Source organism: Sitophilus oryzae, unplaced genomic scaffold, assembly GCF_002938485.1.
Source record: "Sitophilus oryzae breed Bouriz unplaced genomic scaffold, Soryzae_2.0 scaffold_1274_pilon_pilon, whole genome shotgun sequence".
Taxonomy (NCBI): domain Eukaryota; kingdom Metazoa; phylum Arthropoda; class Insecta; order Coleoptera; family Curculionidae; genus Sitophilus; species Sitophilus oryzae.
Genome location: NW_022145920.1, coordinates 2844437 through 2872102, shown reverse-complemented (window position 1 = coordinate 2872102; position 27666 = coordinate 2844437). Strand labels below are relative to the sequence as shown.

Genomic DNA, 27666 nt, shown 5'->3' with positions numbered 1-27666 from the left:
CTGACATGTAACGCCTCTGATGAACCAATCATATATACACGAGTTTAAAAATATAATAGTATAGTATTCATTTAGACTTTTTATATTTGAGGTTCTATTTTACCCAGTTTTGACGCCTTTTTTGTTGCGTTTCAGATATAATTTAACCAAATAAATGGCAGATTCTATATCTATTGGGGAAAATTGATATGTTAGTATCATTTTCTATTTCAAAAAATCAATTATTCCGTATAAGATTTTTTTTACATGTTTCACTATACAATGTGCTACAAATTCGCGGTACGCGCATTGGTATCTCGGTAACCGTAATAGATACGAAGATGGTTATAATATTGATGAGCTTTAAATCTTATGTATAAGCAACGACAGGAAAAAATAAAATTAATTTTCAAAAAAAATCGTTTTTTTTTAAATCAGCAATCTTTCAAATTCTTTGATATCATGTTGGGGCACATCTTAAGTACAACTTTGCCTCTGTTTAACCATCTTGGTATCTATTACGGTTTCCGAGATACCAATGCTCGTACCTTGAATTTGTAGCACCCTGTATATATGACCAAATAAACTTTATTATTTATAAATATTAGTAACTAAGTAACAAAACTGGTCGTTAAGTTTTTTTTTAAATAACGTCTGAATTAGCAAGCACACTCAAACAAAAATGTTTTAATATAAAACACCGGATGAAATATGAGAAAAAGTTTTAATTTTGAATAAAACGACATATTGGCTCGTTCCAGGTTAATTTGGGACATGTTAACATACTCACAGTGTAAATGAATAAGTGCGATAATATTTAGGTGATTATTTTTTAAAAATAATTGTCTACATATAGTTTACTTTATAGGGTTTTCATCTAAAATTGACCTATTATATTAGATATGGCATTACACCCTGCATAGTCAACATGTTTGTTCCTACTGAGGTCGTAGTTTATATTGTAATTTTGGTTCACCCTGTATAATCAAATAACTATATTAAGGAAACGCCAAAAACGCGAAAAATTTAATATGAAAAATTACTTTTATTGTACGAAATGCAATCACCTTCCGAATATTTTCACATTATTCATATATACCTGATATATAAAAAAAATTAGCGTTAAAAAAAAGAATGGGTGGCAAGAGACTTGTGAATTATTTACAAATAGAATTACTTTTAATGATGTTAATAACTGAAAAATTTTAAGTGTGATGTACAAACATATTGTCGCATAAAAGACATACCTAATGGACCCTTGCTTTCTCATACCACCGCATTATGGAAAAAGGTAGAAGTAAATAAGCATTTTATTTTTGTAAACATTCTTTATTACTCTTAAAATATACAAACACCATTTTGATTATTGTAAAAAAACATTAAATTAATAATCGACTTATGACATTAATCTATTCATGTAAATGAAATGTATGTCTTAATATAATAGCGAATCACTACATATATTTCTACTGCATTAGTAAAATGATAATCATGTATAAATAAATCTGTTAGTATAAATTAAAATATATAAATGTATTAAAGAATATATGAAAACTAGCAAGATATTCACAAATACGATAATATGGTTTACTCAAATATTATTATACTTATGTTTCAATATAGAGGCTTATGGGTAAGTATTTTTTTCTTATATTTTAAATATCAAGAGATCTTTGAAGAGATATGTTTAAAATATATAGTTAAAAAAACTAATGAATATCTTTTTTAAGAAGAACTTTAATACAAAACCTTATAATATACAGGGTGTCCCAGGCTGAGCGTGTATTAGAAGTTTCTAGAGAACCATAATATCTAGATCGGAGATTTTTTGCACGTCGTTGCAAATGTCGAAATATGTGTATAGCCTAAAAGTCAATTTTAGTGATTACCACAACCACTGTGCCATAAAGAGAAGACATGTGGCTACCTATTTCAAAAATTAAATTGTTCGAATGTCATATAATAATGGCCGCAGCTGTCATAGAATTGAGCGATTAAAAAATGATCATAAATCATTTTTTTCAAACCCACTTTTTTATTTCACTAGTGAAAAGGTTTTTCAATTCGTTACTTTTTGACTATACATGTTCCTATACCTAAAATAAATAGTTTTTAAGTTATTTAAGATTTAGTTTTAAAGCGTATATTTTTCTTGATTTTAACCAGTAGCCTATGACTTTAAACGTCAAGTGATGTAAAACAATAGATCTGGCAGTATATCATGGATCTGGCCATGTCATATTGTGACGCTTTGTTCAAGAAGCAGCATTATTTCCAAGCCAACTTTACGCTGTTTTTTTTTTCTCGATCATACGGAATACTATTAATAATATCAACTATAAGATATAGCTAAGGAGCGAAAATACGAGATATACTTTTATAAATACACTTTTTAAACTCTTAAGGCAGGTAGTATTTATAATATAGGAAATTCAAATAATTCGTTTTCTGACAGATGGAAATAAATTGTCTAAACTTTTGACACTTAATGTCAAAGGAAGCTAGATAAAACCAAGAAAAAAAGTTTTTGGTTTGGTTTAGTTTGGTTTGGTTAACTTAAAAACGATTTATTTTAGGTATAGGAACATGTATAGTTAAAAAGTAACGAATTAAAAAACCTTTTCATTAGTGAATTCAAAAAAGTGAGTTTCCATTATTTGAAAAAAAAATGATTTATGATAATTTTTTAATCGCTCAATTCCATGACAGCTACCGCCATTATTATATGACATTTAAACAATTTAGTTTTTGAAATAGAACAGTCTTCTCTTTATGGCACAGTGGCTTTGGTAATCACTAAATTTGACTTTTAGGCTATACACATTTTTTTGACAGGTAGTTTTTTTTCGTCCAAAAATTTTAAATATTTTTTTTTCAAAAACGGTCAATGTTAAGTGTTTCACATCAATATTCATAGAAAAAAATGGGGGCACCCATTTAAAATAAGAAAGTTGCTGTCAACATCCGGCGTTTCCGGAAGTGCCTCCATATTGAAAATATTTCTAATCGCTAAATCTCGTTGTAAAACAATGATGTGCAAACAATCTCCGATCTAGATAATGTGGTTCTCTAGAAACTTCTAATGCACGCTCAGCCTGGGACACCCTGTATATACCATGTAATAAAAAAGTAAATATATTTAAAAAAAGCTATGATACGTATCTCCTTTACTGTACTTTGCAGATCATATTAAGGGAATAGACTAATAAAATATGTAAATAAAAAAGTAAAAAAATAAGTCAGTGAGAACATCGCTCGAATGTGAGAACAGACACTGATCTTTAATCTAAAATCTAATAAAATCAAATTTTTAGAACTAATAACTAACTTTTGTACTAAATATATTGTTTATAAATTATGAAAACTAAACAGTAAAGTAATATGATTACTCACTACAATTTACTAAAAATTCATTGTTAGTTTGGTTAAAATATTTGTACTTTAAATTCATATAGTTCTTTTTTATAAAATCGTATTAGTAGACCTCTATAGAGAAACAAATTCTTAACCTATATATATTTTTAGTAAGTCTGATGTTGAAGCGTGAACGATGTGTCTTGTGTCTATTACCACTAAATAGCATAAACTTTGACTCTAATATCTATTATTCCAATACAATTTCTTACTAAATTATATTTGTACCTTAATTAACATGGACATGTCTATTGTAATATTTTATCCTTAAAAATTAATTTATTATTATTATTTTATATTAAAATTATTTTACCGTTAAAATTCCGCCCATTTCTATACATTCTTGATAAAATTAATATATAAGGTCACAAAAATTAAAAAAAAACAGTAATGTTAGCGGCTTGACCCCGCTAAAATAATCATCGATAGTCATTCCTCAGCCGTCTTTGACGCCGTTTTTTTCTATATCGTATAGTACTTGACAGCAAGTAAAATATAAATTGAATTAAAGGAACCTATTTAAGCCATATGAAGTAATAAAAATACGACCTCTTAAATATATAATATTTAAGAGGTTGTAGTAGGCAAATCTAGTCAAACCATTGAGTCAGTCAAACGAACCATTTTCCGGTCAGCAGTAGACACACTTGCGCATCAGACGAAGAAGAACACTGCATAATGATAATATTTTGAACAAAAATTATCATTATACATGGTAGTCTGAATAGTATTCGGAAAACTTCGGCAGCATATTTTGCAGATTAAAATAAGTAAAAAAGTCGGTATAAATTTATGTTCTAAAATGCTTCGTCTCGGAGATACAGCGTGTAGAAGTTTTATTTTTATATCTATTTTTTCAATTAATTCGTTAAGTAACGTCGATATTTGGCTAAAAATTGGCGTCTGGATGTTTTTGACGTGAGAAATATTATTTCGATGTCAATACGACTCCTACTTATAGGGCGCACCTACGTATTTTTTGTTACGTAACTAGTTTGAAGAGTAGTAACTTTTCTTCCAAAAAACAACTGATAATTTTTTCTTGAAAAAAATTATGATTAATTTAAAATAAAAAAGTTTTCAGATTTATCATTTTAGTCAAATAACTATTTAGTCGACATGTTTAGTTTTTGTCAATAATGACATTTGCATTTCAAATACCTTGAGAACGGTTAGTCGTAGCGATGGTTACCAAGAGGTCTTTTTGCGTAAAAAAACCGCAAAAATGTATATTTATTCACTTATTAGTTTTATACAGGTACAGACTAAAAGTTATTACCCTACAAACTAGTTAAAAAAAATGTAGGTTTCGTCCCTACAAGTGGGGAGTCATATTGACATCGGAATCAAATTTATCATATCAAAAAACAACCAGACACCAAATAATACAAAAATATACAAACAATACAAAAAAAAAGAATACAAAAAAAATACGAAAAAACAATACAAACAACAAATCATAGACATAGAATACACACAATGATAACAATACACACAATATATACAACTTACAATTCCATACATACAAGGCATTTCGGAAAAAATAAAAAGGATAGGAAAACAATATAACATACGAACATCTTTCAAAGCACAAAATACACTTATATCCATTTTAACACACACTAAACCAATGAACACTGAACAACAAACAAAAAATGTAGTATACAAAAACCATGTGAATATGATAAATTTTATATTGGTGAAACATCTAGACCGTTAAATGTTCGAATTAAAGAACATAAAGATTGTTTAAGAAAGGGCGACTTTCACAAATCTAAGATTTGACAGCATTCATGGGACACAGGGCACAGAATAGATTTTAACAATGCAAAAATTATAATGAAAGAAGCGATAGCCCTCTGAAAGAAAAATAAAAGAGGCTTTTTTAATACAATCTAATAAAAATAAATGTATTGCTCATGTATCTGTAGATGTTAGTAATGTGTGGCAATTGCTTTTTTGATTTGAAACATAAAATAAACATAACAAACGTAAAAATTAAAAACAAATTAAAAATAATCATACAGAAAGTTTTAAAACTTCTTGGTTTTACCTTATTAAGTAATTGTTATCAGATAGTAATTGTTAATTTTGAAGTTTAACTTGGATATAATGTCATTTTAATAGAAGGTTAAACATTTAAAAAAAACTAAAGTGTTCTCGAATAGTTTCATTTAGATATTTTAAATAGTTTTTTTTCTTTGTTCTTTGTTTTTTTTTGCTTCCGACGACGGAAAGATATACTTTCCGAAACGTTAAGCATTTTTCTGTCCGTTAGACAAATTTGTTTATCAGTAAGCCACTGCTGACAATAGTCTTCGTTGGATTAACGCAGCAGTGTTTACAAAAAATAACTGTTTTATTTTGTAGATTTTCTTACAGTGGCGAAATACCCATAAGACTTTTTTGGACAGACACCAATTTTCATCCAAATATTGACATTGATACTTAATTATTTGAAAAAAAAATCGAAATAAATATGAAACTTCTGCCCCTGTATCTCCGAAACGAAGCATTTTAGGGCACAAATTTAAACAAACTTTTTTATCTATCTTTATCGGTAGAATATGCTGCCAAAGTTTCCCGAATACAATTCAGACCACTCTATATAGTAGCCATAGTTTTCTCCAAATTATTTAACTAAACGTACGGATTCATTTTAGTAGAACATTTTTTAAATTCAGTTTAAGATATAGCAAGAAATTGCATCGGATCGGACATGCTATTTTTTTTCAACGAGTCTAAATATGTTATTTAGTGGCATTGGTAGCAAAGAGGTGGTAAACGTCATCTAAAATGTAGCGATAGTAGTCAGAAGCTACCTTCCCGCAGTTAGGGCGGCAGGAGAGAGCAAGGGTCGCACCGCTAGCCAGTAGCAGGTGCGTACCTAAAAAGACATTTAGTTCGAAAATACCTCTATTTCAGAAGGTTCAAAAATACTAAAACTAGTGTTGTGCCGAATATTCCGTAAATACATCGTCATCAAAAAACTAAATGGATTTGTATAATTCGAGACATTAACGTTAAAGTATTATAAGGTTAGTTATAATCGGGTTGGATTTATTGAGGTGTAACTTACAAGTAGTTTTTAGTACTTAAAAAAAAGGGTTAACATAATTTACACGGTTCATATGCAATATGATCGAAAACAAGAGATGGCTATGAATTGAAGATCAATGTCATTTTATATGTAAAATTACATGAGGAATATCATTGATCGCGTCATTTATAAGCCAGCTGGACGCCGTTTTTTTTTCGAACATACTATGCTAATTAATGATAACTTAAATGTTAACTCTTTAATCTTCTAAAAGTAATACCAAAGTCACACATCAGCGTGTAATCCGACTATATTTTTATTTCGATATTTGACATACTAAAAATGATTGATAACCTACATAGATAATCGTATAAGATCAAAGTAAAAAAAAAGTAATCTAGAAAATAAGTTCTATATGTATAGTATATCTTTTCATAGTGACATACCTAATATTCGTACTTGTCAACTTTTCGTCTCATTTTTCTATAAAAAATATTAGGGATATTTCTTCATTTATTCATTACTATTACAGTTGGGGGTTGGAACCTTTGGCGTTCCAACAGCAAAATGAAACACTAAATCACCACAATACACCAAAACACTTTTATTTTTGCACAAAAGTAAAAGTGTTTTGGTGTATTGTGGTGATTCAGTTTTATTTTGCTGTTCATTTAATCAAATAGTCATGATCTGTTAATTACCCATACACCTAAACTAAATAGTAGTTTAGCAGTGTGAGCTTTATTTTTAACGCTTAATAAAATAAAATGGACAAAAAAGTTTCCATTTAAAACAGTCGACTTTTTTGGGTTTTTAAATGCAATTTTAATTATATTTTATGAGGACACTGTTTAATCATCATTTAAACAGGTATAAAACCCTATACATAACACATGTTTAGAAGTTTATTTATATGGAATCTAAAAGCATAAAATATCTAAAGCGGGGTTTCCACATGCAAGGATTACTGGCACCATTCAACTGGCGCCAGTTTTATTGTATGTGGAAACCTGTAAAATCGACTGGCGCAAGTTTAGTGGCGCCACTAATTAATGTGCCAATAAAGTTCAACACTCCTGTACTTTTTGGCGCCAGTTTTGTGTGTAAACAATACAGCGAGCATTTCCAGTCGTAAAAATGTCGTTTGTTTCAAAAAAGTGGTCTACTGAATTAATAATAAAGTTCTTGGAAGCCTACGAACAACATCCTTGCTTATGGAACAATAAAATAAGTGATTATAAGGACCGAAATAAAAGGGATGAAGTCTTAAGAAGAATTGTTGGTGTCATGTCTGATTCTCTCAGCAACTTTGATGTAAATTCCGCAAAGGCCAAAATTCGAAGTATTAGGAATGCTTACACTCTAGAGCATAACAAGGTGTTAAAATCTCATAAAACTGAACGTAATGATATGCCAGTTTTAAATTTATTATAGACCTGTGGAAACGGGTAATGGCGCCATTTAATTGTGGCGCCAATAAACTGGCGAACACTGGCACCAATAATCCTTGCATGTGGAAACCCCGCTTAAGAGTCTAGTCAAATTGTGCGAAAAAAATTTACTAGAGGGAAAGTTTTGGAACAGTTTTCATTTCATCTAATCTATTTTGGGGAGCTGAATTCGAATCAGAGGTTTGCAAACAATGTTTCGAAAAATTGAAATACCTAATTACAAAAAAAGATTTTTTGGTGATTTTTTATAATAAGAGATTAGTAATACAGCCAAAGTCGATATTTTACAAAATTTGAAAAAAAATCTCTTGAAAGTAATCAATAGTAAGTAAAATATCTATTTATTCTCTATGGACAGAGCCCTACAATAATTGTCCCATATAAACTATATTATTTCTAAAATGAATAGTTTGATATACCCCTTGATTTTTTTTTATTTTTAATTTTTTGACCTAAAATAAAGACGTCAATATAATAATTTTAAGAGCCCTAATACTCTATACGTTATTTTTTATGCCTAGAAGAAAAAATATTTCGTGCATATTATTGATGTCACTAAATAAACCCTTGGATAAAATTTTATGCTTCTAGTTGTTATAGTAATGAATTTTCGTTTCTTTCATCTTAAGGTTATGAATTTCCTAAATTTGCGTTGCCCAATTAATTAACTCGTGTCTTTTAAATGAAACTTTGTGGCAATTTTTATGCGTATAATCCAATGGTCACAAAATTTTATATAAATGTTTACTAACTGTACCCATTTCAAATCAAGACAAATTACAATACCATTTAGAAGACTTGCAAGACCACCAAGGGCACAGAAAACTAAGTTCTTTGAGTCTTGTAAAAAACAATAACTTACAATCAGCAACTAATGATTTTAAAGATCACCAAGGACATCAGAATGAGATTGTCGAAGCGAGATACGTATTTATCTAGTTTTAATTTATGAAATGAAATTTTCGTACAAATTCTTATCAAACCTCTGTCTAAATAATGTTAAAATCAATTTGGTTATTATTTATGTCTTTTTAAGATACAATTACAAATTATCTTACCACGTCCTTTATCTTCAAGATAAACAAATTCTGACCCTGACGACAGAACAACCGAAACTGTATCAAGACACCATTGTATTCAAAGAACTTCTAGAACCTGTTGCATTATAATCTTATAATTGTATAATTTTCTGAAGATTGTTCGTTACAATTTAATTAATTTCTTTTAAATAAAATTAACGCTCTCGGACTTAGCAACTGAAAAAATAGTTTTTACGAGGACAGTTAAAATATGCAAAATTTGAATTAGCGCTATAACCCAACGGTTAGTCTGGGAAAAAATACAAAAAATGGAATTTGTAGAAAATTTTGCCCACCTGGTTCCTTCACCCCCCCCACTTGGCCCTTTTAGTTAGTTTTCTAGCTATTTTTTAAATGAGAAATATCATGGAAACTGTTTTATACAGGGTCGCTGTTATGTATGGAAACGGTCGATTATTAGGTAAAATATACAAGGTACCGCAAAAAGTTAAATACAATAATTATAGGGTTTTTAAATGTCTATGGGCGAGTAATAAATTTATGTATACAGGGTTGATTATAAAGTCGTGGCACATATTATATTATTGCAATAATATTTCAATTCTTCGTCTAATTCTAAGCAAAACACGAAATAACACAAAGTACCTCAAACCAACCATTTCCGAATTATTGACTTTTGAACATATTACTTAAACAATTTGATTTAATTAATTTCGATGTTCAGTTTCATTTAATGATGCCATTCTACCGAAACTATGATACTCTTATAATGGGGTTTTAAATGCCTATTAGCTACTAGTAAATTTAAGTGTACAGGGTCGGTCATAAAATTCTGGCACATCAAATTTTATTTTTTTAAATGAAACCCCCTGTATATTATTGCATATTTCACTTCTTCCTTCAATTTTAAACAATAATCGTAATACACAATGTACATAAATTGAAGAATTGAAATGTTAAACGAAAATTTTGTAATTTCCAGACTTGATATAATTTCATTTTATACATCTATAAATGCTAACTTATTGAGAACTAATGCCAAATATTATTAAGTATCACAGTTTCGGCAGAATAGCATCGTTAAATGAAACTGAACATATCGAAATTAATTAAATCAATTTGTTTAGTAATATTTTCAAAAGAAACGGTTGGTTTGAGGTACATTGTGTGTATTTCAATTTTTGCTTAGAATTGAAGGAAGAATTGAAATATGCAGTAATATACTATTTAAAAAAAATGAAACTTTTATGTGCCGCGACTTTATGGCCCACCCTGTGTACTGAAATTTATTACTCGCTAATAGGTATTTAAAAATCATATAACCTTTGTATTTAACTTTTTGCGGTACCTCCTATATTTTACCTAATAATCGACCGTTTCCATTAGCGATGGGAACTATCGAATGAATTAGACTATCGAATGGTTAATGAATGAATGATTTCAACTATCGAATGGTTTTATTCGAATAAAATCATTAATTCATTTGTATACTAAAGCATATGTGACAACCTCGCCATGCTACTAAATGGTTATCGTTGAGCCAGGACTATCGAATGCTTTTGATAAATGAAATTTAGTATTCGTTTGATTTTTGTATGCGTCAGTGCATTATTAGTTCTTCCAAATTATTATAACTTCGCCGTATAAATACTGTGCTATTTTTGCGTTTATTAAAATAGTTAAAATACTAAAATAGTAGTTATTTTTTAATTTTGTTTATTGACGATTGTGTGCATGTGCAGGTGGTCAAAATTTTTCCGAAAATTTGTGTGGTTTTCCGTAGTCCGATCTTTCAATTATTTAATTTTATATGGTATATGGTCTATTTTTTAATGGGAAATTTCGAGAAGTAGCAATTTTTAAGAGAGATGAGATGAACTTATAATTAATTTTAAAAATACATATTTGTATTTTAGATGTTTTAATAATATGAATTAGTTGAACTTAATAATCATATTTAAGTAACGTGGTTAAGTAAATGTGGTTATCGAACTCAAACTATGGGGTGAGAAAATTAAAATGAAAGTTTTACATGTGCCAATTTAAAAAAAAAGTTAACAATGTTTGTATTTTGTTTATACTAATTCTCTTACATGTAGTCTTTTTGCGAAGAAATATTTCATTTATTTTTTGAAGTAAATGCCAGGAAAAGTAAATATAATTTTTAAATAGTAATATAAAGCACCTAATATAAATAGTTTTGATTTCTAATTTTTTATTTATATTTTCGTTCCATTACACTGCATGCTTAGAAAATTAATAAATGTTTATATTTCATGATTTGCCAAAAAATTTAGAGACTATATTATTTTTAAATAGGATCTAATATAAATAATTTTGACATCTAATTTGTTGTTTATATTTTGCTACTACTTAAAAAAAATATTTATATTAAATCATTTTAAATTTTGTTGTTAATAGGTATAACAAATTATTATTGTTATTATTATTTATTAAACCAGTCTTTGCTTAAAAACATTAAAAATCATTTTCTTACATCCAAAATAACAAGTATTATTGCAGTGTAACAACAGAATATTAATAAAAAAAATGCAGAATATATAGACATACTATCACTAACTAACTAAAGCCAAACAATAATATTCTTTGCTAATATCAACTAATACCAAAATATGGCAACAGCGCCCTTCATAATGTATTTTCTGTGTAAATACTAGCACCTCAATAAAAAAAAATAATGTGTCCTTATCTATATCTGACTCCGCAAAAAATCAAAGATGCCGGCTTCTTTCATAGCATTGCCACCGACCGCTGTCGGGTTTCTCGGAAAGAAAATTACGTCGCCGGGCGACAACTAACATTCAGTTAATATTTTATTATAATCGATCCTGACGAATAAACGAATTTCATAAATGAATGAATTTTATAAATGAATGGTTTTTGCTGCCGAATTACTAGAATACAATATTTCAAGGCAGATGACGGATCTATTCGATAATTTTTATTCGAATAGTTTTCAACGAATGTTTTCTTACTAACTATCGAATTATTCGAATGAATTGCAACTATCGAATGTTTCGATAGTATTCATTCGATAGTTCCCACTACTAGTTTCCATACATAAAAGCGACCCTGTATAATAAACACTTTAATTTATATTTTTACATTGAAGCTTTTATCATAACATAAATTTAACAAGTAGGTTTTATTATCATAAATGAAGTCCAAATCTAAATGTACAACAAATTAATACTTTATATCTTTTTTAGAACGTCAAATATCTACCCCGATTTTAATAAAAATTCTGATTAAAAAATCACCGATAAATTTTGCTTCATGGATTTTTAAACTTGTGACTTTTTGTTTTAAAGAAAGCACCTATTTTGTTATAAATATTGTAAATGTTTTTTATTAGCAGTCCGACTTCCAGACAAGAGAACCACAATTAACCGCCACAACGATGTAGACAAACGTTCAACTAAGTATAAAATGTACGGATTTCAAACAAAAAGTAATTACGAGGTATCCGGCACAATAAAAAATAACACTTACCAGCTAAAATCAGTAATGGAATGAGGCAAAGCAGCGCCAACTTGGCAGCTTTGTTCCCTGGTCTCGTTTTCCACATTAGATAAGTATCCCAAAGCATTACTTTGCTTGCAACACGATGAATCAGAGAAAATACTGTTGTTTGCATCAAGTAAAAGTAGGAATAGATGGTGTAGATGTATGTGAAATAGTTTACAATGGTCTCTTTAAAGGATGTCCACCGGCTGTAACCCCTCCTATAAGATATGAAAAATATATTTCTTCATAAAATGCGAAGAGTAAAGTAATAATATGATAATAATTTGATTGATAATTGATTGCATTATTCGAACAGGATAAAACAGTTTGTGTTCAGTGAAAAAATGCAAATGTGGAGAGTGGTACTATAAAAGATGACGTCGGCTGTAACTCGGGAACCGTTAATGATAGAGCTGTTAGAGAAAAATACTCTTGGGTAAATTGACCATGTGAAATTGCTCTAAACTGATGTCATGTACGAAAGTGACCAGAGAACACCAACACAAAATTGAAAAAAACAATATTCAATAATCCAAATTACCATTACTTGAAAAAAGGCGCGTATTTTTTGTTTACTCGCAGAGCTGTGAACTTTACTCTTTAGACTACTGAATTGAATTCGGAAAACCCTCTAGTGAACTTTTCTCTAGACGTTTGTTATGTCTAGACGGGGCTTAAGGCTTCCGTTTTTACTGAGGTAAATAATTATATTTCTATTCTAATTTATCCACCGGTTGTGCCATCAACAAAATTAGCAGCAACCTCAGCAATATTTATAAAGTTATAATTCTCAATATATCCAGAAATACTTAAATTAATATCAGAAGAGAACGACTAGGTTTTTTATGATAGAGGGACAAAATCTATGATAGAGGAAAAGTACCTGATGACTGGCTCCACTCAACTTTTGTACCGAAAAAACCATCAGCTCGACATCTCAATGACTACAGACTTATTAGTTTAATGAGTCACGCACTGAAAGTGTTACTTAAAATAATACATAACAGAATTTATAAGAAGTGTGAGCAAGAAAGCGGCTATGAACAGTTTGGGTTTAAGAGTGGATTGGGAACACGAGAGGCCTTATTCTGTTTACAATTGATGGCGCAGAAGTGTACAGACCAACAAAAACCAATGTATGTGTGTTTCGTAGATTTCGAAAAAGCATTCGATAGAGTCAAACATACGAGACTTATCGAAATGTTGTATGAGTTGAGAGTTGACAGCAAAGATGTAACACTTCTGAAAAATATATATTGGCAACAAACAGCCCACATTAAAATTGAAAATGACAATTCCAATCCAGTCGATATACAGAGAAGAGTAAGACAGGGATGTGTGCTGTCTCCTTCGTTATTTAATGTTTATTCTGAGGCGTTTTTCCGGGAAGCTTTCTCTTCAACAGATTGCGGTATTAAAGTCAACGGCGAAGTCATTAACAACATTAGATTTGCCGACGACACAGTTCTTATTGCCGATTCTGATACTGGTTTCCAGAGTTTAGTGGAACGACTTGAAGGCTCCTGTAAGAAATACGGGATGAAGATAAATTCTCTTAAAACTAAAGTCATGATATTTGGAAAGAACCAAAATGTACCAATTCCTATTAAAATAGAGGACAATACCTTAGAACAGGTCTACAAGTTCAAATATTTGGACAACGACGTGGAAATAAAAACCATAATAGAACAAGCGAGAAATGCATTTTTAAAATGAAGAACGTCTTCCAAAACCCCAGATTGGACCTAGAGTTGAGAACTAGGCTCGTTAAGTGTTATGTTTGGTCAATCCTATTATACGGAGCAGAAACATGGACACTGAAAGTTCAAGAGATGATTCGCCTCGAATCGTTCGAAACATGGATATATCGAAGAATGCTTAAAATTCCATGGACAGCCCATATCACAAATACCGAAGTCTACAACAGAATAGACAGAGAGAGAGAATTGCTCAATATAATAAAAATAAGAAAAACATCATACTTAGGGCATATATTGAGAAATGAAAAATACCACGTCTTACAATTGATAGTTAAGGGTAAGATTGAAGGAAAGAGAGGTCTCGGCAGGAAGAAACTATCTTGGTTGAGAAACATCAGAAACTGGACTCACCTAACTTTTGAAGAACTTATAAGGAAAGCCGAGAATCGTGAAGATTTTGCCAATGTGATCGCCAACCTCCACGAAAGAGACGGCACGTAAAGAAGAAGAATAATTCTGAATAGGGTATTGACAAAAATGAATTACATTTGTTATATTAAATTCATTATTTAATTACAGATATTAAATAATTATTATAAATAAATAAATGAATTAATTTTTATCGTGTCTTATGTAAAAGAGGATGATATTTAATTATTCACTGAGCTATAGGCTTTGTGCATTCTCCGCCGGTGCTGCTACCATTGTGGAATATCGTAAACAACTGGTATATACAAATACACGGGTTTAAATAGCGAGTATACGAAAAAAATTATTATATACTCTGAGAATAGGTCTTAGCGGAACAGAAGCACGGAGATGCCTCCGACTGCTCCACGAAGGACTTACTCCAGAGGAAGCAAAAGCGAAAACACTCCTCCAAAAAGGGGAGAGTAAAGAAACCAAGAAACAGCCTGACTCGTCTCCATCAAAGGGCAAGAGAGGGAGCGAGAACCTCTCGCCTTTTCTCCGGCAGGCAGAGAAAAACGCCAAAATGAAAAGCTATCCAACACCGGGAGGCAAGCAGGGACGTATCACCAGCTTTGCCGCCATTGCTGGACAAGTGAAAATGGCGGTGCTGCCAAAGGATTTCCCAGAGGTTGCTCTGACTACCGACCAGCAAACAACTCTAGAAGAGGCATTCTGGATGAAGTAGTGGCTATCGGATCGCAACACAACGATCTACAAAATGTGGGTCAGCTGCGTTTTGCGGGGATACACTTTCGGGTGATCCTCATAGATTGTGTATCTCAAGAATCGGCGAATTGGTTGGTGGAAATCGCACCTAAGCCTAAAAATTGGCAAGGGCCGGAACTGGTTGCAGTGAAGGGAGAAAACATCCCTAAGGGCGGCCATCACGATCTTTCTGCCGAGGAGCAGACACCATGCTGAGCCTTATCCAGGGTTAGAACTTCAATGTAAGGACATCGAGTTGGCGAGTCATCAACTCGAGGGAGGAGGGTCATGGTCAGGTCCTCACAATAGGAATTGACCTCAAATCCAAGGAGGCAATATAGAAAGAGATATGGGACAACACCGGTATCAGGTCTAAGGAGAGACAAAGTTCAAGAGGTAGGGAAAATGGAGACAGATCCTCCAGCCTACACCTCACGGGTACCTCAGTCGGAAGCAAGCTCCGCTGTGAGAGGGCCGAACTCCAACCGTGGAAGCATGTGTACCCTCGGAGGAAGAACATCTATTGTCAGAAGAGGATGGGAAATACCCTGTCCCCTCTACAACAGGGGTATGATGGGATGTGTGATGAGTTATAACTCAAGGAAGGGGGACACAATAGATCTTTAAGTTCGCAGTGATTAACCCCCCTCTCACTCATTCTACATTCGACATCATACTCACCAAATCGACGAATCAGTGCATAGTGAGTATGGGGCTTTATAATTACACAGTATTTTGACTCCATGAAAGTACGGTATAATCAAAAAAAAAACTGCGTCAAGTTGGCTTGAATGTGACAATCGATGACATTCCATATACAGGGCGAGTCTTACACGAGTGCAAATATTTTCAGGGGTAGTATATTTCGAACCCAGAGACACAATTATGTTTTTTTTGCAAAAAAATTTGAAAACTTGAAATTTTTTGAATTTTTTTTGGATTTTTATTAATTTTTAGTTTAAAAGTATAATTTCTTGATAATATGGCAACATGAGTAGTAGATTAAATTTGAAAGAAAGAAAACCCAGAAAGAATCCAGTGATTTTCAAAGTAAAATAACTCTTTTTTTTGGACTTACTTGAAAAACGGTAAAGAGAAAATATGTTTCTTTTATCCAGATCTACCAGTCCTGAAAATATTTGCACTTATTTCACCCTGAATAATTCTACATAAAATACAGGGTGGTCCGAATTGTATTCCGGAAACTTCAGGCAGCGTAATCTGCAGATAAAAATAGGTAAAAAAGTTTGTAAAAATGTATGTCCTAAAATGTTTAGTTTCGGAGATATAGGATGTAGAAGATTCATTTTTATTTCGATTTTTTCCAAATAATTTATGAGGTAACGTCAATATTTGGATGAAGAGTAAATTTTTTTTTTTTTTTTTTTTGATGAAAATTGGTATCTGGGAGTTTTTTGATATGAAAAATTTGATTTTGATGTCAATATGACTCCTACTTGTAGAGGGCGCCACCTACATATTTTTAACTGGTTAGAAGAGTAGTAACTTTTTGTCCATACCTGTATAAAACTACTGAGTAAAAAATATACATTTACGAGGTTTTTTAAGTAAAAAAGGTCTCTTGGTAAAAATCGCTACGAGTAATGGTTCTCGAGATATTTGGAATCGAAATTATTAATACCTGTCATCACTGACCTAAATTAAACATGTTGATTATATAGTTAGACTGAATTCATAAATTTGAAATGTTTTTGTGCCAAAAGTTGAACAGAAACTGTTTAATCATCATTTTTTCGCAGAAAATTTTATGATTAATTAAAAAAATAAAAATTTGCCTAGTTTATTATTTCAGTCAAATATCTACTCAACGTGTTTATTTTTTGTCAATAATGACATGTTTTGACTATTTCCATTCTAAAAATCTTGAAAACGGTTGCTCATATCGATTTTTACCAAGAGACATCTTTTACGTAAAAAGTCACGGAAATGTACATTTTTTCACTCAGTAGTTTTATACAGGTACGGACAAGAAGTGATTACTATTCAAAACAGTTAAAACACATGTAGGTGGCGCCCACTACAAACAGGAGTCATATTGACATCAAAATCAAATTTCTCGTGTAACAAAACACCCCGACACCAATTTTTATCCAAAGGTATAGTATAGTTATGGTTTGGAAATTATTTGAAAAAAAAAATCGAAATAAAAATGAAACTTCGACACCCTGTCTCTCCGAAACTTATCATTTTCGGATATACATTTATACGAACGTTATTACTTAGTTTTATCTACAGAATATGCTGCCGAAGTTTCCGGAATGCATATAACAATAACAATATTCAATAACAAAAAAAAACTAAGCCAACTCTGTCACGGTTTTTTCAATCGTATGATATTTTATAATACAAATGGTTACCTTTTAATATAATAATCCTCTCCATTATTGTTAAACAGATTCCTCTTCACACCCTCTGAAAGCGAGGTGGAATACTTCGCCGTAAATAAGTCATCAGTATTAATATTCTTATGGGACACATTTTCCGAGTATAGACTATGAGAGGTATCTGAATTGTAGCTCTGGCTGGATTCATCTAAAGAATGAATGGTTTTGCGAGACATGTTTGGCATTGCCACTACACCTGGGGCTATTTCCACCCTATCTTTCGAATGCTGTGAGTAGGTCCAGTCAGTTTTAGGATAAACACTGAAAGTAAAAAGAGACACCTTATGTTTGTATGCTGCATTTATTTTTGTTTCAGAAAATATAGAGTAATAAGAAATAACTTAAATTTTTCGATATACTTTCAAATTTCATAAAAGTATACAAAAAAATTGGTATTTGTTAAATTGATTAGAGTATACTGTTCTATAAAAGGCAAAACCTGTAATGGATTTGCATATACGCCTTCAGATTAGAAGTTTTAAAATCAGAAAACCCAGAATCAAAGCAAAGAAATATCTCCTGTCGTAAATTAATATAGACCTACCTAATTAACATAAATTTACATAAAAATAAAGTAAAAACGCTTAAATTAATTTAACGTACACAAACAATATCACACACTAAACCAGTCCTTTCTCTATTTAAAAATTAAATGTTCAAAAGGTCGCCTTGAATGAAAAAATCACATAAAATCAAATAATTATCAAGGTTTTTATAGTATGTTTTTATTTGGGTATGTGTTTAGTGGTTTAGATTTGTTTTTTATACATTAAATGTGGTCTGTAAATAACTTTAATAAACAGATTCATTTAATTATTAAATAGTAGTTTAAATCGGTAATATTAAATAAGCTGTTATACAAAAATTATGAATGCATCTAAAGAAAAAGAGGACGCACTTAATCTATCATGAATTTAAGGTGAAAATTATCACCAAAATTGAAAATGTGAGAAAAATAAACATTATATTACCAGCCTCTATGACTGTAAGTCATTTTTTGACGTTTACTTTTATAGAGTTTATTTTCTACGCGTTTTTAAAATAACCATTAAAAGAAAGCACAATGTTTTTATCTATGTTTGAATTAAGGATGCACGAATGTTGCAAATCATTGATTTGTAAAAAATAAATTTGTATTTTTATATTAACTCAAGTAAAGTTTGTCTAACGAAATTGGGAATGATTTCGACAGACGACATCCAAAAATCATTCAAAATCATAATTTAGGCTGTATACCGTTGTAAAACCAGGTTAACCAGCTTGGTAAACTACGGAATGAATCTGTTCCTGAAAAATATTCACTCAAACCAAATTTATAGGAACTAAATAGAAAACTGTAACCAAGATCAGAAACGGAATAAAACCTTACTCGTGAAATAAAATGAAAGATAACCATCTACTGTCAATGTTATGGATTCTATCGCTGGCCAGACTTTATTTAAACGTCTGACGTCAAATGTATCTCAAATATAACATTTCTCGTTGTTGCATATTGTATAAATGAGAGTGAGTGAATATAGACCCAAGTACATGTTTAAAATATGTGTGAAATATTTGTTTAATATTTCATCATTCTTTTATGAATGATGTTGGGTAATATTTTTTATTACCCTGAATATACCACATTTATCCATAACTTAAATAGTAGAGGGAGATGGCCGATTCTACGCCAGCCGCCGCCGCCTCCCTGTGGAGCCGAAAGTGACGTCATCAGTTCAGAACATGTAAAATAGGCTAATAAACCGCTTTGAACCGCTTTTGAACTGCTTTGAACCGCTTTTTAGCTTAAAACAACAGATCTGTTCATTTATTGTTGAAACTTGTTTATTTCTATTTTAAAGCGGTTGTTTCTTGTTTAAACCTGGTTATTCTTGTTTATTAGCTTATTTTACATGTGCTGAACTGATGATGTCACTTCGGGCTCCACAGGGAGGCGGCGCCGCGCCATCATCACAACGTTAAAATATGACATGCAGTAATGGTGGGTACATACAGCCAAATAAAAAAAATAAAATAACCAAAGAAAGTCGGTTATATGGAAAATCGTAGTTGTGTTCAAATATAAGATCTCATAAAAGTCAATAAATTTACATTTAGCTACAAGTAAATTATGATTTATAGTAGGGATGAAACGAATATACGGCGGTACCACTAAATCCGGCGTAAATACCGGAACTAATGATCTCGGAACAGCCGGATCAGGAAATAGATCCGGTCGGATCAGCAAATCCAATTAACTTTGTACTAAAAATTTAAAAAATGAAAACGATCACCAGCATGTCAGCCTAGTTGTTAAAAATGGTATTTTATTCAATCAAGTAGAGAAGTAGACTTTATAATAACAATTCTTGACATAAATATTTTAAAACTTTATTTATAAACATCGAAATTACACAGCAAGGATAATATTTAGACCTACATATTATATTTTATATATAATAATCAAAATTTATTTTTACTAAGTGATGATGAATAGAACGTTGTATTTAGAAAATGCGGGAAAGGGTAACTTTCCCGCATTTTCCAAAGTTAACCTAGACCTGTTGTCAACGTATATGTTTCCAATTTCAGAAAACAATCGTTCCGAATAGACACTACTAGCTGGACTTGACAAATACTGTCTAGCAGTATTACCAATGTCAGGAAAAGTTTGGTTCGCACCACCACTTTATTGGATCTGCTTTCCTGTCTAAAATAGACATTTCATAATATGCCTTAAGCTGATCAACCAGGTTTTTTTAATGTTTTTCAGGGTCTTTCGATGTTGAGGGTGTAGCAATGTCATAATAACATGTATGTGGCCAATATTCGCACGTCTAGTACCTCAAAAACACCTATTAGTACAAACATCTTCTACGCGAGAAAGGGGCGTGGCTAGACGCTACGTCACATCACAAATCGTATGCTAGCGATCGTATGCTCGCTCGACAAAACGGTTTCGACGGCTTTTGCCCGTTACATAAACTGTAAATTGAATTTAAGGAACATTATTTATGTAGTACAGTGTTTCTCGGACTCAATATAAATGCAAAAATGAGAAATAAATATTGTATATAGTGAGAGAATAAATATTGCATTAAGTGTTTTAAAATCTTCCCATTTTGCCTCCCCAATAGTCTCATTTAACAATGAATCATCACATCTGATTTTTTCCTACATTGCTACATTGCAATCACCGTAGTTTGGTAGTGTTGATAATGTATTACTTGTTATAATTTTTAGCTATATTTGTGTTCGCTCTTGTTTAATTTTTGCCTTATATTAAATTATTTACAAAGCGCTGTTGCCTTATCTGCATATAGCCAATGACATTATCCCCATAGTTTTATCTACCGGATCAATAAGAAAGTATATTGCTAGCGCGTTACAGTTTTTACTGTAAAGTAGAAATGTTTTATATTTATTTATACAACGTATTGGGTCTAGTCGCGGGAAAATGTCGAACATATATTTTTATTTACTTACATATTTTTCTAAAAACTTTAAGGTCCAACCGAACCTGAATTTTTAGGGCTCGAACTCACTGACGACCAGGTCGCAACGACATGGCCGTCCGTCGGCTGGCCGGATGCATTGCGTTTTTAGCTGCGGCCAGATGAACGACCAGTTTCAACAGAGTTGTCAAATCTAACGATTTTTTACGTTTTACCAATTAGAAAATATTGTTTCAGAAATGTTAAAATACCCGAGTTAACTAAAAAGCGAAGTTGCTATTCACAACAAACAAAAAGTATTGTGTACGCGCAACCGACAAAAAGGGAGATATTCTGTTTCTTTTTTCTACTGATATGGCGCCCTTATCGACTTTAGAAGTAAACATATTAGGGCCATCGTAAAAAAAGATCGTCAGACACTGGCTCTAAATATAAGCAGGTAGAAAGTTTAACCAGAGTACCTAAACCGACGAGTAGCGACAGTCCCGTTTTCAATTTTCTTTGCGGCTGCGCGAAATAAGTAGGTTATCTGTCATACGAAGAAGCGGAGTTGCCACTGTTGCCATTTATCAAATATCTCTATATGCTTTATTTCAAGTATACCTCAGGCAACGAATCGTTTTTTTAATTATTTATTAGCAGTAAGATATTTTATACATTCAAATTTAGAAATAAGGATAAAACAAAACAAAAAAGATATGTATAAAACTTTATAATTAATTCCACTTCAAATTGTGAGCAGTGTATACCATGTTTATAGGACCACTTCATAAGATGAGCAGTTAAATACGTAGTCTATCTGTCAAACACGTCAAAAGAGAGAGAAAGAAAATTTGGTCCCACCACATCAAAAGAGCCGACGGTTTCTGTCGCTACTCGGCGATCTACGTACTCTGGTTTAGCTTCCAGTTATTTCAATGTTTACAACATAACAAAGAATCTACAACAGTAATTACTTCTATTTTTATGAATATTTAAGTTACTTTCTTAATTTTTTTTTCAAAATAATGTACCTAGTAGAAATATAATCTAATGAACCCTGTTTGAAAAACGTTAAATTAAATATAAGATTTAAAATACAGTTGTCCTCCTTGTACATGACTACAATACAACTAAAAAAACTAATTTAATAAAGAAAACAAGTTGATGTAGAAAAACTTTAAATATTATTGTTTTTTATTTTTTAACCATCGAAACTCAAAGGTATAATAACAGGTATCATACCAACCATAAATAGAGTAGGTATGTCATATAAAAATGTTTTGAGTTTTTACTAGAATCGACCCTTGATAAAAAAAGGGATTAGATTTAAGTTTACCTTTGATCCAGTCTATATACTATTTCTTTGGATTTTCTGCACGTGTGCAAAAACTACACTAAAACACTATATCTTCTAGAAAATAAAATATTGTGCCTTGAATTTGAGGGATTTCATCTGAAAAATTATTAATTTGGAAGAAAACCGGCAACAAGCGGCAGAAAATAATAATATTTCCGTGCAGTCTTCTGGTCACAACGACCAACGGACGGCCAGGACGTTAGTCTGCGCTATATCATTTGATTTAATTGTTTTAGAGGTAGCTGCGGCCTGGCCGGTGCGACCTGGTCGTCAGTGTGTTCGAGCCCTTAGTCTCAGCCGAGAAAAGAAAAGAAATTCTCGGCCGAGAACGAGAGCGAGACATGATGCAATATTTATTTAATAGTTTATTATATGAAAAAACATCTGATAATAGTGCAATAAAAACGTTATTTTCATGCAAAAACGGTTTTATTGGGATCTAATACTATAAAATTACTAATACTAAAAAAATTACTATTTTTTTCAATCGTCACAAAAGTGTTAATTTTTGCGACATGATTGTTTTGTGCGATACCAGAGTAAGTAAACCGACGAGTAGCGACAGTCCGGTTTTCAATTTTCTTTGCGGCTGCGGCTGCGCGAAATAAGTAGGTTATCTGTCATATGAAGAAGCGAAGTTGCCACTGTTGCCATTTATCAAATATCTCTATATACTCTATTTCAAGTATGCCTCAAGCAACGAATCATTTTTTTAATTATTTATTAGCTGTAAGATATTTTATACATTTAAATTTAGAAATAGGGATTAAACAAAACAAAAAAATATGTATAAAACTTTATAATTAATTCCGCTTCAAATTATGAGCAGTGTATACCATGTTTCTAGGACCACTTCATAAGTTGAGCAGCTAAATAAGTAGTCTATCTGTCAAACACGTCAAAAGAGAGAGAAATAAAATTTGGTCCCATCACATCAAAAGAGCCGACGGTGTCTGTCGCTACTCGTCGATCCACTTACTCTGGCGATACGCTCAAAAATTACCTAATTTGACGATCGTGAGTATATTGTCTCGGTCGTGGCCGATAATCTCGGCCTTTTTATGCCGAGAACGAGACCGAGATCTCGGCCTGATTTTTCACTGAGAATGACTGTAACCTAGACCGAGATCTCGGTCGGACCTTAAAAAACTTTAACACGTCCCGATAAGAGTCAAAAATGTTGCTTTAAAGCATTAGTGCTTTAAAGTGAATAAAAAACTGGTTTGCAAAAACTTTTTATTTACCTTTACCACTATATGGGCCGAAAATGAATTACCAATTGAAACTCTTTGGCTGATTATTTAATTAACAAATTTTGATTATTAATTTTATATATATTCAAAATATAACTATTAATTATAATCTTAACATAACCAAAAATACGTTAATAAATGAACAATATTTACGACATTTAATTAAGTTCAAAAAATAATACCTTTCCGCCTCTAGTACTTTCTACTCTAGCTCTAGACTATACCCTTCGTTCTTTCTTGCATCTCGCATTCATCGGTAGACAGGATTTTATGCAGAAGATCTTTAAAACCTGACTCATTAATGTTTTAAGAAAAGTTGTAAACATTTCTTAACCTCAGAAATTTAAAAAAAAATACCTATTTTCGTTTGTGAGCAGAGGTGATCCTATTGGTACAAGCACAGAATATCTAGCTACGCAACAGAAGCCTCGTTACATGTATAAAATCGTAGGTCTCAAAAGGAGACAGGCTTTTAAAGCATGTCTCCAAATCAGATATTTTGATGTGGTAGTTTCACTACTACATAACAGAGGGCGATAAATTTAAAAGAAAACAGTTTTCTACAAACGAAATTTAAAAGAATTTTATGCAGTGTTGCCATTGTGTAATTTATATTGTAATACTTCCTGATAAAGCCTACATTCAAATTTGCTACATCATTTAAACATATTAAAATAGATTAGAGCTCTTTTTTCAAACGTTTAAGTATTTAACTTGCCATGTTAGTTGGAGTTAAATCTTACGAGCTGAATTAAAATCACTTCCTGACGTTTGATTCTAACTGAATCCTGAATTTTGATTGTAATTCGGCGACAATATAATAAGTATTGTTCTACTATTATGACACTACTTCCTGACGTTCGATTGTGTTCATACCGTATGATCGGGAAAAAACGGCGTTAGCGATGGCTATGAAATGAAAATCACTGTCATTTTATGTGTAAATTTATATGGGAAATGTCATCGATTGTCTTTTCCCAGCCAACTGGATGCCGTTTTTTTCGATATCATACGGTATTTGATATATACTTGCGTATTTTTCATGACATTGCAATATTATGGTACCATGGAGCATATCAAGTGATACCGTAATATAGTACCATATTACGATACATAGCGTTCGATTGGGCTTAAACTTGGTATATTACGTATCTTCAGTGATATTGCAAGCATATCAAGAGGCACCATAATAGTACCATATACGATACCATTTCCTAGCGTGCGATTGGACTTATACTTGGTATATTAAGTATCTTCGCTGACATTGTGATATGATGGTACTATGATGCATATAAAGTGGTACCTTAATATAGTACCATATTACGATACCACTTCCTGACGTTCGATTGGGCTCATATTTGATTATACTTGCGTATTTTTGATGACATTACAATATTATGGTACCATGAAGCATATCGAGGGGTGCCATAATGCAGTACCATATTACGATACCAATTCCACCAGTTCGATTGAGCTACTTTGTATACTACGTATTTTCGGTAACATCGTAATATAGAGCATGCACCATGGAGCATATAAATTGGTCCCTTCTATAGTACCATATTAGATACCACTTCCTGACGTTCATTTGGGCTCATATTTGATATATACTTGCATATTTTTGATGACATTGCAATATTATGGTACCATGAAGCATATCAAGAGGTACCATAATAGTACCATATACGATACCATTTCCTGGCGTTCGATTGGGCTTAACTTGGTATAGTAAGTATCTTCGGTGACATTGTAATATGATGGTACTATGATGCATCTACAATGATGCATATATAAAGTGGTACCTTAATATATGTAGTACCATATTACGATACGACTTCCTGGCGTTCGATTGGGCTCATATTTGATTATACTTGCGTATTTTTGATGACATTGCAATATTATGGTACCATGAAGCATATCAAGGGGTACCATAATGTAGTACCATATTACGATACCATTTCCTGGCGTTCGATTGGGCCCAAATTTGATATACTTGTGTTTCTTTATAAAGATTTGTTTAGTTAATATAATTTTAATTTATTTTCCGAATTTTAATTTATTGTACGATGTCGTGACAGCAACTTTTATGCCGAACTAATATATTATTAATTGTACCTGTGTCACTTTTGAAAATCTACCTAGGTCTATATAAATAACGTAGCAAACAGAAAAACATTGTTATTATAGTATTTTTTTACTCAATTAACATTTTTTGTACTGCATTTTAATAAATGATTTCCATTATTATTAAACGTATATTTCATTACTAACGTTTCAGCATTAATAAATATCACTATCAATCGCCCTGTTATTATTAATTTTAAAGGTAATTAAAGTTATTTTTTAGTTAACATAATAAAGTAGTGTATATTAAAAATGTATTTTGAGAGCATATGTTTTCTAATAATATACTTAAAATTAAAGCTATTTTAAAAGCCAAACGAATAATTAATATAAGTGTATCTGACAAGAAACGAAGAATAGAAAGAAATTATTATACACCAGAAAAAGAATGGGATGCCAATTAAAGTCTGTTTGAATCTGGCAACTGTGCATATTTAGCCGAGCTTTAAGGCCGTCGATCTATGTCGATCCAAAACCGACAGTTGAAAATTTCCAATTATATTCTGATTATGATATTGTCGCGCCATCTAGTATTTTATTTGTGCAATTTTAGCTCTTTCATTTCGAGTATTTTTGTGTTGCGTAGCTAGATATTCTGTGGTACAAGTTACCTACTTCCAAATAGGGTAAGTAACCCACTGTTTATTAACCCACGCAAGCCGCCATTGCTTCACGATATAGATAGGTATTTAAACAATAGAAAATAGACTAGAAATTAAAAAGTTTACTTATATTTGTAGTTTTATTCCTTTCATTTCAGAACTAATAAATTCCTTATTTTTATTGAAATAGTCTATATGTTATTATCATAGTCTATTATCATGAAAATGTCCACTTCTGGGAGATTATACGGATCAGCTTTATGGAGATATTTACTCAACGTTAAACTTAACCTAAATAATTTTAACTAATTGAATATTTTTATTGTTATACTTACTCCCAATATCTTCCACTTTTCTTATAAAGTTCAAAAGCTGGCATTTCACTTCCGTTCACCAATGTTCTGGCGTGCTCAACCAACTGATTCTTTTCGTTCTGCTTTACAGTTTTAGTTGATGTCACTTCATTTTCTCCATCTTCAGAAGAATAATCTGATGTCTTCAATATTCTATTGCGAAGACTTTTTTCCGATCGGGATTGAGAGCGACGTTGAGAAGATTTCGCTTGGACGTTAGATTCTTTGGATGTGTTTATTTCATCTGTGGAACTAGATGCATTTTCATTGGTTCTGAGGAAAAAATAGAAAAAGGGATTAATGTTATTTAAATCTGATTTTACATCAATATTATCATCTTTCTGATTATAGTAGGTACTTAGACTTATTCGTATTTAATATTTTTTAATAGTAGTTAAGTATATATATACGGGGTGCGTCTCAAAAGTGGCTCACCCCCTATAACTTTTTTATTTTTTCAGATAAAAAACCGAGATTTGGTATGTTAGTATATGACATAAATTAGGATTGACTGACGTATTGAATTGTTTTTCGTCACTTCCTGATTCACCGGAAATGACTATAACTTTTGATTTTTAAATGGCACCCTCGTTATTTTTTTACTTTATTATGGTGGGTTCATACAGCCAAATAAAATAAAATAAGAATAAAATAAAATAAGAAATAAGGAATTCTTATTTGTGTGCGTTCATACAGTCAAATAAAATAAAATAAGAAATATATATTTGCTCATGCGCAGTACGATGAGGCTGGATAAAAGTTAACTTTTACGATTGTTTATAGTAATTTTACTATTTATAGTATATTTATTTATTCGTTGCCTACTAT

At 31.4% G+C, this 27666-nt stretch overlaps 1 protein-coding gene across 3 annotated transcripts in view; it reads right to left on the bottom strand.

Annotated features, from left to right (window-relative positions):
* The window catches only part of LOC115874360 (SUN domain-containing protein 1), a 35065-nt gene that overhangs the window by 4447 nt on the left and 2952 nt on the right, over positions 1-27666 (bottom strand). For 2 of the 3 annotated variants that reach the window (XM_030889490.1, XM_030889491.1), the window contains 3 exons: positions 26821-27111; positions 17707-17994; positions 12438-12670 (listed from right to left, as the gene is read on the bottom strand). In XM_030889490.1, coding sequence (XP_030745350.1) covers positions 12438-12670; positions 17707-17994; positions 26821-27111 — 812 coding nt within the window. Of the gene's footprint in view, positions 1-12437; positions 12671-17706; positions 17995-18277; positions 18387-26820; positions 27112-27666 lie in introns of those variants that run through there. The other variant, XM_030889492.1, reaches the window with a different exon arrangement.